Source organism: Eptesicus fuscus, chromosome 7, assembly GCF_027574615.1.
Source record: "Eptesicus fuscus isolate TK198812 chromosome 7, DD_ASM_mEF_20220401, whole genome shotgun sequence".
In the NCBI taxonomy this organism is placed as follows: Eukaryota; Metazoa; Chordata; class Mammalia; order Chiroptera; family Vespertilionidae; genus Eptesicus; species Eptesicus fuscus.
The window spans coordinates 57324852-57337942 of record NC_072479.1 but is presented as its reverse complement, the minus strand read 5'-3'; the positions used below and the strand labels follow the sequence as shown (position 1 = coordinate 57337942).

The 13091-nt window shown below is 53.2% G+C and overlaps 1 protein-coding gene and 1 long non-coding RNA gene across 2 annotated transcripts; one reads left to right on the top strand and one right to left on the bottom strand.

Moving 5' to 3' along the window:
- The first annotated feature begins 435 nt into the window (after window positions 1-435).
- On the top strand, window positions 436-9810 carry LOC129149792 (uncharacterized). The gene is made up of 3 exons (XR_008556605.1): window positions 436-532; window positions 633-712; window positions 9557-9810. It is a non-coding gene; the product is annotated as an uncharacterized LOC129149792 (long non-coding RNA).
- KRT82 (keratin 82) lies at window positions 1346-11918 on the bottom strand. Its single transcript, XM_008140926.3, has 9 exons — window positions 11514-11918; window positions 9545-9753; window positions 6831-6891; window positions 6091-6186; window positions 5593-5757; window positions 3316-3441; window positions 2278-2498; window positions 2009-2040; window positions 1346-1563 (listed from the first exon to the last, which is right to left on the bottom strand). The coding sequence occupies exons 1-9, from the start codon at window positions 11916-11918 to the stop codon at window positions 1346-1348; spliced, it is 1533 nt and encodes a 510-aa protein (XP_008139148.2).
- Window positions 11919-13091: the final 1173 nt, after the last annotated feature.

The following is a 13091-nucleotide window of genomic DNA, read 5'->3' as shown; positions in this document are numbered from 1 at the left end:
ACACGTGGTTTTTAGTGTGGCAAGCGACTTGTACACTATTGTGGTGTGATGTGCAGTTTTTAAGTGTAATTTGTATGGGTCCACGTTTATTCCACAGTCCACTAGCAAATTGTTCATATGTAGTTTTCCCATTTATATAACAACCTTCCTTTTCAGCCCAAGTTCCCCAGCTTCCAGCCCCAAAGGCGGCTAATTTGCTCTCCCTCAAAGGAGGTTCCTCCTTTCAGACCCACAGAGCAGGTTGAATCATCCTGATTGCTGTAACCTGTGACCAGTTAGTTTATTGGGAACAGACAAGCCCAGAGGCTCTTGGCAGAGACTTGGAATCCTGAGAGGGTGAGGCTTCTGTGGCAGCAGCCCTAGGGGCGGGGCCTCTGGAGGGATGGGGTGAGCCCAGCACCTCCTCCTCCCTCACAGCCCCTGAGCCAGAGACTCCAGTTGGCTGGTCAGCCCCACATCGCTGCAGCCAGGAAAACACATTCATATCAGACCCAAAGCAAGAGGAAGTAAAGGGAGAGGGGGTAGGAACCAGGTGGCTATCTACAGAGGTGGACTTCACTGAGCAAATAATGTCAGCTCTTGATTGTCCCGATGTCAAGTAAATATTCCATGTCCCCTTGTCTTTGTTCTAGGCGTAGCGCCACCATCAACGGCCAATGGGAGCTCAGGGAAAAGACGCATTTCAAAGTGTGAGCTCAACACATTTGAGCAGGTAAATCTACTGCTAAAGGCCACCTGTGGATTCTGTGTTAACTGAGAGGGCCTGGATAGGTCCTGAGTGATCCCCAGATCCTGGCTTTGGAATTCAGAATGGGATTTTGGAATATCTCCTTTTGACATTTGCAATAGTGCATTTTTTAGGTGGGTGTTAAAAGAAGTTCACTTTTCTTAGGTGTATGAGAATCAGAGGTAAGGGAGGTGGGGAACCTCCGGGGGTCGGGGGAGGCTGGCTTTGTGGGGAAACTTCCATGATTTAATCCGCAAAACAGAACAGTGATGTGCGCAGTTGGCCTTCTCATCCGGAAAAGAAGTGGTCAGTGGCTGTTGTCATTCTCTTGGCCACGCTAGGGCCAGACTGTCAGCAGTCTAGGGGCATGGCGATGCAGTCTCTTTCCTTGCATCCCACCGCCGCCCCCAGCGCCTAGCTCGAGGTCTGCACACAGATAAGTAAAAATGACTCTAGAAGATGTGATGGACCTGGGGAATGGCTCCCAGTGAAAACCTGAGGTCAGTACGAGAAGGGGAGGTTTTGGAATGTCCTGGTGTTCTGCCCTGGAAAGCATGGGCAACATCCAGGCTGAGGGCTAGTGCCCTGCATCCTGGACTCCCAGCCTCTGAGGCAGTGCTAGCACTTGTGGCAGGAGGAGCCGCCCCCAGTCCCTAGCTTCATGCTGGAGCAGCCCGGGCGCCCCTGGGGCTCACAGGGGATGTAGAGTTCACCGGTGCTCATGGCGCTGCAGCCCCCACTGCTCTTGAGGCCACTGGTGCAGTATTCGGTCCTCAGCATGGGCGTGCTGACCACACATGGCTCATACAAGACCGCACCTTTTGAGCTGCTCACAGCTGCGGGAATAGAAAAGGATCCTCAGGGCCCTGCACTGCATGACTAAGGGCATTGCCCTGAACCCTTCAGTCAGGCCATACCCCCCACTTGCTGCCACCACCTGTAAGGAACCCCCCCCCCCCCACAATTCTCACTCCAGCTACAAGTGCCTTTAAGGTCCCCAACATTTCTCTGTTCCCAGAGCCCTGGTTTCTGCTTCACCCTCTCTGTTTCTACTTGTCTGAGCTGCTTCAAATCCTCTTTCTCCAGAAAAGCATCTCGTTGTCAGTCCTGCTCCTCATTCTGACTCCCAAAGACTTAGCTGCCCTGCAGGAGAGCTTCTCCCTCTGACCAGAGCTCCTGGCAGACAGAATCCCCTTTGGGATGGGGAGGCAAGTCGAGGTCTGGTCAGGAGGTTGATCAGCCCCCAAGACCCCAGAGCCCTTGGGAGACACATCTACTCACAGATATTCACGGGCCCGGTGCCTTCACACAGCCTGGGGTGAGAGGAAAAAGACACAAAATCACTGTATTAAAGTAAATAAGGTCAATAACTCTAGCCCCCCCTCCCTCACCCCCACTTCTTCTGCCCAGACCACAGGTCACATTCACGAGAAGGGCCCTCAGACTGTGAGCTGTTCTGGGTTTTCCATGACTTCAGGATGGGCTATAGCCACAGCAACCCGAGAACGAGGACGGAGCATCTCCACACCTGGGGCCCATCCTTGACTAACCTGTGCTCTTCGCCCTCCAGCAGGCGCCTGTAGGTGGCGATCTCGATGTCCAGGCCCAGCTTGGAGTTCATCACCTCCTGGTACTCCTTGAGCAGGCAGGCCATGTCCTGCTTGGCCTTCTGCAGGGCGGCCTCCAGCCCCGCCAGCTTGCACTTGGCATCGTTGAGGGCTGCCTCTCCCTGCTGCTCTGCCTGGGCCACGGCAGCTTCCAGACTGCAACGCTGGGGGAGAGGACACAGAGGGCATTATTGGGGGCTTAGGAGCCCTGGGCTGACTCTCAGAGAGAACACGGCTAGGGTGAGATAATAGAATATATTTACAGAACTCCTAAAACCCTTGTGATTTCCTAAGTGGTAAGAGCATTGGAAATACCTTTTGTTCTACTATTTGGTCTTGGACCCAGAGCTCCTAAATTCCTTGGAATTTCCTGAGTGACAGCAGTGTCTTTTGTTCTAATGAGTGACTCTGGGTGGGCCTCTGGGTGGTGCCTTGGTGAGGGTGTGTCAGAGAGACCAAGCCATGATTAGAAGCCTGGAATTTTCAGTCTCACCCTCCATCCCCCAGACTGGGGAGAGGGGCTGGAAATAATTACCATGCCTATGTGAGGAAGCCTCCACAAAAACTCCACATGTGGGCTTCAGAGGCTTCCAGGTTAGGAAACACAGGTGTTGGGACAGTGGTGCCCTCGGGGCATGGAAGCTCCGTGCCCCTTCCCATATACCTCCCCTGTGCATCCCTCCCATTTGCACGTTCACTTGTATCCTTTATCAGCTCCTTTGATAACAAACTGGTAAACAGCAAGTCAACTGTTTTCCTGAGCTCTGTGAGCTGCTCTAGCAAATCAATCAAACCCGAGGAGGGGGTTCCACATGACAGCAGATTGGTCAGAAGCTCAGGTGACAACCTGGACTTGTGATTGGCATCTGAAGTGGGGCAGTCTTGTGGGACTTGTGGGAGAGCCTTACCCTGTGGGATCTGACACTCTTTCCAGGTAGTGTCAGAACTGCGTTAAATTGCAGGACACCCCGCTGGCCTCACCTGGGCTTTGACATTCTCGATTTCTTGCTGCAGCCGCTGGATCAGCTTGTTCATTTCCTGGATCTCATTCTTGCGGTTGCGGAGGTTGTCACAGTGGGTCCCGGAGATCAGCCGCAGCTCCTCATACTGCGGGACTGAGAGGTCAGAACCCTGGGGCCTTGCTGTGGTACCTCCTAGCTCCCTTTCTCACTGCCTGAGTCTCTCCTCCAATGACTTGCTGGCTCAAGCGCTCTTTGGATTCTCACACTTGCTCTGTTCCCCATCCCCTCTCCATTTCTGGTCAGTTTCTGAGGTCCTTTTCTGGGCTGCTCCTCATAGCCCTGCACAGTCAGGCTTATTAAACTTTCCTCCAGTCTCCAAGCTCCCCTCCTCTCTGTTCAGCTGTTCTGAGGCTTGTACTTTTCTCTCTGCACCGGAACCCAAAGGTCTCCCTCCCTCTTAGATGTCCCTCTGGACGTTAGAAAGGGTTTCTGTGCTCAGCCTGGGATGCCTAAGAGACAGAGGACTGAGGACAGACTATGTCACCCACAGGGTGAGCACGATTGTATATTCTCCAAAGCAATTGAAAACAAAACGAAATATTCCTTTGACATAGGGGTGACTCAGTTGCCATGTTTCTTTTGCCCTTTGCTCTTCTTTTTGCCTGGAATGAGCATGTGGTATGACGGTCATCTTGAGACAGGAGGCAACCGTGAAGATCAAAGTGATGTGCAGGATGGCAGAATAGAAAGCTAGAAGGAGCCTTTGTCCCTGATGGTGACATAGAACCCCTGGGCCATCGTGGGTGGTCTATTTCTGTACTTCAAGTTATTTGAGAAAAAAGTGAAAACTGAATTGAACTATTTAAAAAAAGTCTAATCCTCACAGCTAATTATAATTTAAAAATAATAGGATTGTCTTTCTGGTTTTGACTTAGGAAGATGGGAAACAGATTGTTTTCTCTGAGCCACTTGACTGATGGGCAGCCCAGGAGAGCAGCGGGAGGAGGGACCAGCCACCAGGTGTGGATGGGCCATGGAGTCACTGGGAACTGACTTCAGGCCAGCGTTTGATACCTTTGTTCCAGGGAAGAACCTTGCTGGAGGCACTCTCTGAGCCCCAGTGCCTTCAGAAAAAAGTCCAAAACACTTAGCACAACTCTGAAGATTTGCTGTCATCTGGCCCCATGCTACCCCATGCTACCCCATGCTACCCCATGCTACCCCATCCAGCCCCATCTCCTTGTGGTGCTTCATACTGGAACCTCACTGTCATGCTTCTGCATCCTGCTCGGCTGCCCCTCAGCTGGACGCCTCTCCCCTCATGCTCTGCTTACTGCAATCCTGCTTGGCCTTCAAGATCCAGACCAACACCACTGCCTGCCTCTGCCTTTCCAGACACTTCCTGCGACCTTGTTTTTCTGTTTGGTTGGTTACATGTTTCTCTCCTGTGGACTGTCATCTCCTGGAGCACAGGGATGGTCTGACTCCTAGTATCCTCGTGGTGCCACACACCTGGGTCAGGCCATCCTTCCCTGAATACCTTATTTAAAACCCTGTTCCCACAACACTCAGTATGCTTCACCCTGACTGGTTTTCTTCGTAGCATGCATCCCCATCTAACATACATGTACTTATTTGTCTTGCTCCCTGGCCCTGCCTCTAGAATGAAAGTGACATGAAGGCAGGGATTGCTGTCTGTTTTGTCCCCTTTTAGAATCCCAGCATCTAGAACAGTGCTTAGCACATGATGGATGCTCAGGAAGCAGTTGCTGAATGAGTAAGTGGACGAGTGAACGAATGAATGAATTCATGAATTCATGGTGCCTTTCACAGATAGGGCAGGTGAGACTGCGATGATAATACTTGTTCAATCAAATTGCCTTTGGGGACACCAACTGCCCTTACAGCAAGCCCCTAATTACCTAAGTCTGGGGCCATCTTAATCACCTTCCTGCTCCACCATTAGTAACCACTCCATGCCATTAGCCTCCCCTGACTCCTTGAAGCCCAGCGCCCTCTTTGCCATTATTGCCAATTAGTACTCCTTGAATTCATGTCGAGGGAGTCTGTGAGTAAATAAAGCTGGGGCCCCTGGCACCCTGATGACAGGCCTGGGCGGCCTGTGGGGTCCACTCCCACATGCTCCGCAGGCACCTGGCCTGGGGCCCGGCAGAAACAACAGGGGCTAGGATTTATGGGAATCCCTGTCTCTGTGACATGGCATGACTCCCTCATTATCTTCTCACCCACTTTCAGGGGATGTGGGTCTAGCGCGCCCTCCTCCCCGGGGCCTCACCCGGCACTGGTACCAGGCCTCCGCTTCAGCTTTGCTGCGGCTGGCGATTTCGTCATACTGGGCCTTGATATCGGCAATGATGCCGTCCACGTCCAGCACCCGGCTGTTGTCCATCTTCACGATGACCGAGGTCTCTGAGATCTGAGACTGGAGCAGGCAGATCTCCTGGAGGGAGGGGGAAGGACCAGTGAGCTCTTTGAGGATAAAAGGGGGAGAACCTGCTCTGACCTTCCCATAGCAGCTTTGCACAGACTTGTGGTGGCTGTGACGGGCCTTCAATCACCAACCTGCTCCCTGTCCCACTCCAGTTACACAGGGACCCGAGAGCCGAGGCCTGGGCATCGGACTTCCGGGGTCTCGCTGCTGAGAGCCAGCTGTCCCAGGCCGACTTCTCAGTCTGCTTGCCCTGGAATGTACCCGCTGGGCTGGAGCTTCCCCACCATCGTCCTCACGAACTGGCCCTGGTCTACCACCTGTGGGCAGCGTGGCTGCAGGTACCTCCTCGTACAGGCCCTTCAGGAAGTCGATCTCCTGGACCAGAGCCTCCACGTTGGTCTCCAGGTCGGCCTTCATCAGGAAAGCCGTATCCACGTCCTGTGGTCAGAGCATTGACAACTGTAACCTGAGGCTGGGAGAACGTGGGAGGGCCGCCCCTCCACCAGGGGGGCCGCTCCCCCCAAGCTGGTGGCAGGTGGCAGGGGTGGGACCCACCTTTCCTCACGGAAGCTCATGTGAAAGTGAAGAGGCCACAAAGCCAAGAATGGAGGGAGGGGTCCACAGTCCCAGGACCACATGCCTGGGCCTGGCCCCCTCTTGGAGAAGGGCCTGAAAGGAGCCTTGAATGCAGCGTCTCCGAGCTCACTGTGTAGGGCCCGGGCCAGAGAATACCTAGCTATCTGTCTGAGAACTCGTGGCAATGGTTTCCACCTTTTGGAGCTTGAGTTTTGTTTGGATTTGGCATCAGCTACATTTCCAGCTCCTTGGGCAGGTGTGGACACAACCCTGACCAGTTTTGGCCCCTGTGAATTAGGAGGCAGAAGCCCAGTCAACCACTGCCCCTTAGCAAAGGGTGGGAGAGGAAATGCAGGCCGCCTCTTTCTCAGGGTCACTGAGGCTGGCACCGGGGCAGGAGGGTGAGTGGGCTGCAGACTCGTTTGGACACAGTCCAGGGGCTGAGTGTCCTGAGGCCCGCTGGGCCAGCTCCGGGGGCTTTCTCCCTCTCTGAGCCAGCTCCTCACCTTCTTTAAGGCAACGAACTCATTTTCCGCACAGGGCCGCAGGGACAGCTCCTCTTCATATCTGGTGGGATGGGCAAGAAACAATGTTTGAGTCAACCCGTGGGGTTTGGAAGGGGCCTTGGTATCAGACCTGAGGGAAGGGGCCTTTGGGGCACATCTGCCTTCCACTGACTGCATTCCCCAAAGAGTCGCCAGGTGCAGCTCTGTCTCTGGACACCTCTAGCTGTTCCAGCCCTTCCAGACAGGTGACTATGACCATAGCCTGTCATTAGCCACGTTGCCAGTTTACCCCACTCCCCAGTCGCCTGCTCCTGTGATGACTCATCCTCTGGGAAGTCCTTCCTCAGGCTAACTTCATTCTGTCTTGGTGCTAAGGAAGCCCACTTTATCTGATCATTTCCTCTGGGAGGTGGTAGAAGCCTGTTGCTGGCATCGCTGTCTGTGCGGGGTTGTTCTGAGAGTTGGCTGTAGTCACTGAAATCCCAGCTGCCCCCGTGCCCTCCTCACCGGAGAGTCCTGAGCCTGGCCCCTACCTGCAGCTCTGTTGCAGAGGTAGCAATTACCCACGTTACCAGACCCATAGGCACAGCCCAGCTATTTGCTCTAGGTCCTCGCCCACTCCCTGCCCCCCAAGGCAATGGAATCAGGGTCAAGAGGTTCTGTCTGGCCAGAATGACTCAGTTTGAAGAACAACTTCGATCCATTAAAAGCTTCACTGCGCTTCCTGACGCCCAGGCTTCCTCTTCCCAGCGGAGCTCTGCTGCAGCTGGGCGCTGGCTGCTGGAGCTTATGCCCTGATATGAATCCGGGCTCGTCAAGTGCTAGTCCTGTGACTTTCAGTAAGTGACCTGGCTTCTCTGTGTCTCAGTTTCATATTCTGTAGAATGAGGATAACACTGGTCCTGCCTCATGGGGCTGTTGTGAGTTAACATATCACATGAGTTAGTATCTGCAAAGCACTAAGCCTGACACGGGGTACGTACTATGTCAGTGTTGGTTATTATTGTTAAAATACCACCCAAATCTCATCCTTCCGCTGTCCCGCTTTTAAAATCCAGAGTCCTCGTCTTCAGCTGCAAGCCAAATCTCTGGCCACTGTGTGTCTTAGTCTTACCCTTTGGAAAGGCATTGCTCATGCTGAGAGGGCAGGCCTTCACCCGCACCCGGCCTTGCCACACCTTGCCTGTAACAGTCTGCTGGAGTTGTCTCCTCTAACTTGTCACACTCTGGCCCTTCCTTGTCATCTGCTCCTGTCCTTTCTCCTTTTCTAAGGTCTACTCTGGACTCCTCTTCTATAAGAAGTAACTGCAATGAAACATATTCTTCAAGGCCCTGAGCAAATGCCACTGTCCCCAGGATGCATTCCTAGGCCCCTTCTGCTCTCTCTCTCTTGGGATTCCTCCGCCCTTCTGGCCTGTACCACCTTGTAGCTGTTGGTGTGTTTACACAAAGGTCTGTGCTTACTGGACTGGGGCATCTTGAGGGAAGGAGTCAGTATTTTCCATCAACCATGAGTAGGCATGTGGTTGACACCTGCAGCGAGAGTGTCCTCTATGTGGCTCTACTCCATTGACCCACGTCCCCTCTGAACTGTTGCTCTCAGAATACTCACACCGTTTCTTGTTAATGGAAATGTCTCTCTCTCAGCCTTCCCCCATCAACATGTGCTCCATGGGATTCTGATCCTGGGAGAGGCCCACTTAGGACTAGTAAGCAATTTGCTTTGGCCTCAGCTTCTTGTAAGCACTGGATCTACAAGCCTTCAAGCTCTTCATTCACATATGCTTATCAACCACCTTCTCCTGCAGTGAGTCAGGCCAGAGCTGCAAGTCTGGCATGTTAAAGATCTTCACCAGGAAGAACTGGGCCAGGAGACAAGGGAGACAGAGGATCTGCTAGTGACAGGAGGGGTGAGGACTTCCAGCTGTGACAGAGGAGGGGGCGGGGAGGGGAAAGGGAAGGGGAGAAACCAGAGTCAGAGGGTGAGAGGAAAAGTGAGATAGATTAGTCTGAATGTGGTTCAAAGAGATGATGAGAGGAGGCTTATGAGAAGAAAGAACAGAGGGAGCAAAAGCTTTGAAGGAAGAGGGTTTGGGGATCTGTTTGGGGAATAAGAAGTAGTTCGGGAAATGCCAGGGGATTGGTGGAAGATAAAGTAGAACAGGTGGATTGGAGCAGAGCCCTGGAATGCCAGAAATGGCAGGAGAAAAGATCATGTTATACTGAGAGGGAGGACGGGCCTTCCTTTGGCAAGGTGGTGGGAAGGGAGATGAAGACAAATGCACAATTTCAGAGTTTCTACCAGATGCCATGTGGGCAATACCCTAGACCAGTGTTCGGCAAACCGCGGCTCGCAAGCCACATGCGGCTCTTTGGCCCCTTGAGTGTGGCTCTTCCACAAAATACCATGTGCGGGCGCGCACGTGCAGTGCGATTGAAACTTCATGGCCCATACGCAGAAGTCGGTTTTCGGCCTGGGCGAGTCTATTTTGAAGAAGTGGTGTTAGAAGAAGTGGGGGTGTTGGTCGGTCGGGCGACGGGAGACGCGGCGCATGTGGCTCGCGAGCCACGGTTTGCCGACCACTGCCCTAGACGCTCTGCCTACATTATCCTGCCTTAGTGTTCGACCAGCTGATGAACTAAGTTTTAGGTTCCAGATTGTTTACGTAGCTTGCCCTGGGATCCCTGGCCGGGTGAAGTCAGAGCAGACTCACTTTTTCTTGTAGCCCTCCAGCGTGTCCTGGAGGCTGCAGAGCTCCGACTCCAGCCCGGCCCGGTCCCTGGCCACGCAGTCCAGCTGCTTGCGGAGGGTGCAGATGTAGGCGTCGAAGATGGGCTCCATGCTCCTCTGGCAGCACCTCTGCTGCTGCATGAACTGCCACTTGGTCTCCAGCAGCTTATTCTTCTGCTCCAGGAACCGGACCTGCAGCCAAGAACAGGATGTCACTGGGCAGCGGGTTCCCTGGGGACCATGGCTTGGAGAGAGTAAATAAATGGTGGTGTGGCAGTGAATCAGTTTCTGCTCTCTCTTCTGACACACCGCCGCCAATACGCTAAACGGACAGATTGGGTCTCTGCATAGACTGGCACCTGAGGTTATGTCTGTGTCTCCCCTGCCTTGGGGAGCTTATAGGACCCACCTTCCACCCAGAGGTTGCACATAGTAGTGGAAAGAACACTGCCCCATGAGGCCTGGGGCAGGTCCTCCTTCCAGCCCTGCCTGCCTCCACCAGCCTTGTGAATTTGTCCAGGCCACCCCATCCCTTTAAGCTTTGTTTTCTTTCCTAAAGCTCCTAGTTGGGGCTATGCATGGGAAGCACTTTGAAGATCTCCATACTAATGTAAGCAGGTGACATTCTAGCTGGAGCAGTCGGGCTCTCTTCAGTTACAGCCCAGGGACACTTGGGGGAGAAGGTCCTATCAAAGGCTTTGTCCCAAGACTTCAAGTTTCAAGCTCTTTCACGCGCTGCCCCATCCTGCATGGCTGCATCCCAAACAAGTCCCTGTTGCAGTAATGTGGTGAGCTGCCGGCCCCCTCCTCCATTTCTGTGCTTGGAAACCTAGATGAGGAGAAGCTGAGCGAGTTGACCATGGTCACCCAGCTAGTTGTTGGCAGAGGAAAACAGTCTCCAGTCCTCGCCCTGGGACTTTGCATATGGTGCATTATTTCCCAGGAGAACTGTAGGGGAAGTGACGTGACCCTACTTCTGGTCAATGCCATGTCACCAAGGAGGCTTCCAGCCCCACAGAGGGTGGTGTGATGTTGCTGACAGCCAGGGCCCATGTTGTTAGAATGAGCTTAGAGCCTTGTAGAACTTGTTTCTTTTTGGAAGGCTTTTGCATGTACTACCTCCTTTAATTTTCCCACCATCATTCCCCTTCTTCCCCCCTCCCTCCACCAAGGTTGGTTTGCATGGGTCCTCAGGGTCACAGTCAGGAGTGAAGCCAACACCAGAGTCCAGGTTTCCTGATTTCTGGCCCAAGCCTCTTTGCACTAAACCTTGGGGTCACCAGAAATGCCTGTTCAGGCCTTGGCATGTGTCCTGACCCCCAAGAGCCTTTCTGGGGTGGGGGACAGGCCTAGAGGCAGCTGAGGGAGACAGGCCAGTTTAGTGCCTCCCAAAGACAGCACACGACCATCCCCGAAGGCTTTCAGAGGTGTGGCTCTGGGGTTGGCAGATATAAGACTTTGCTCATGACCACCTTTATCCCTAGTTCTCACTGCTCCACCTTCTCCTCATCACAGGCCTAAGCTGATGGCAAATTCCGAAGTCACAGGCCCACCTCCAGGCCCAAGGGTCTTTGCTCACCTCTAGGTCCAAGGTTCTTGCCCCAGCTCAGGCACTTAGAAAGCAGCTCTATTGTTAAAGCCTCATCAAGAAGGCCTCTTAGGTTGTTCCTTTCAGTATCTATCATCGCTTTGGAAGTCCCTCTTGTAGTCTGACCTCAGGTAACCTTGGTAATTTTATCAGATAATATCCAGAGAGAGATGACATTAAAAACAAAGGATCAGCAAATAGAAATGTTGAGTGCTGAGCCTGATCTAACTAGCTTTCAATGATTAGTGCTCATGAGTACAGGAGAGGCCAATAGATGAACTGTGGCTTCTCTATGGTCAGTCTTTTCTAGTCTCCTGGACCAGACACAAGTGTTCTCTGCATCCCATGGTCCTGGACCTCTTACCTTGTTGATGAAGGATGCAAAGCGGTTATTGAGGCACTTGATCTGCTCCTTCTCGTCCCTCTTCACACTCTGCACAGTTGGGTCAATTTCCAGCTGAAGTGGGACTAGTAGGCTCTCATTGATGGTGACGGGAGTGATGCAGGCAGGAGGCCCACAGGTGGCCCCCACTCGGTATCCGAAGCCAGGAAGGCCACACCTGGAAGCGACCCGGGGCCTCCCAAAGCCCACGTTGCACAGGCTCCGTGAGCGAAGGCAGCCCAGGGCCCGGAGGCCTCCGCCACCCCCAGGCTGGCATGGCCCCGAGCTCACTGCATAGTGGGTGACCCTCCGGGGGAAGACAGCTGAGCATGAGCTGAAGCTCCGACTGCCACATCTGGAGCCCTTCTGGTAGGATAGGCACGACATGGCAGAAGAGAGAGGCAGAGAGGCAGGCCCTGGTGGGGAGAACGGGAAGCAAGAGCTATCAAGTCAGCTCAGCTCCCACCCTTTTATCTGGCAGGGGCTGGAGGTCTGAGCTGGGTCAGACCCCCCAATCACCATTAAATCAGGTTTATGAGCTTGGGAGACTGGCAGCTCTAAGTACCCAGGTGGATAATTAGGGTAGCAAAGAGTAGAGGAAAGGAGCCAGTGGTCAGTGCTGGCGGCCCCATAAAAGTCCCATGTGTCCTCCTTCCTTGTTAACAGGGGTTATGAAAGGGGCATATTCAGAGTGTCAGTCTCAAGGAAAGGGAGAGTTGGGACTTTATGCCAGTTCAAGGAGAGGGGGCATGAATTACATTCCCTGGCTGCCTTGGCTCAGAAGCCAAGTTGGATATGTTTGAGGATACTCTCTTTCCTCAAGGCTTTTTTTTATGTTTCTGCAGATGCTCCAGACCCAAGTCCCCTAAGGACTTCTAGGGGATCCTGGGAGTTCCCAGGGCAGAAGGGTTTTGGGTGGGAGAAGTCCTCAGGCCAGCTGGCTCCCTTACCTCCTGTCTCTGGCTCCCTTACCTCCTGTCTCCCCAGGGTTCCTGAGATAGAAGACTCCAGACACAGAGTCTTATCTCCAGGGCCTGTTTAGTCCAGAAAGGCCATAGGGGACTCAAGAGGAGCTGCCTTGTGCTTGAAGAGAGGAAGGAATGCTTTCCCCCAAACATGCATCGATGTCAGCCATTAGGTTGGGGTTCCATGTGGCTGTTTCTTTCGCTTCTTACCTACTCCATCCCGAGCCTCCCTGAGGTAGACAGAGCCTGCTCTGGCCCAAGGACATCTCTGGGGACAGTCGCTGCCCGCAGGAATTGTTTAGGTGTATTTGGGATAGAGGCTTTCTCCCCAGCAGCCAGGTCACAGCTCTTTGAAGATGCTCGAACTACTACCCCTATCCTGTTCTCCCCCTTCTTTCCTCAGTCCCATCAGTGAAACTGCTGCTGTGGCCAATGGGTCTTTCCCTTCTACATTGTGACTTTTTCTAGGTCAGAATCAACTCAATAATAATAGTAAGAACATTTATTGGGTGCTTACTCTGTGCAGGACCACCCTGAGTTCTACATTTATTATCTCATTTAATTCATATAATGTCACTGTGATGGAGTTTCTATT

Bases quoted from the DNA above. Each gene is read 5' to 3' on its own strand.
- KRT82 (XM_008140926.3), bottom strand. From the start codon at position 11,918: ATGTCGTGCCTATCCTACCAGAAGGGCTCCAGATGTGGCAGTCGGAGC. The intron at 6,187-6,830 runs GTGAGGAGCTGG...CTCTGACCACAG, and splicing joins AGTTCGTTGCCTTAAAGAAG to GACGTGGATACGGCTTTCCT. The intron at 1,564-2,008 runs GTGAGTAGATGT...CTATTCCCGCAG, and splicing joins CACCGGGCCCGTGAATATCT to CTGTGAGCAGCTCAAAAGGT.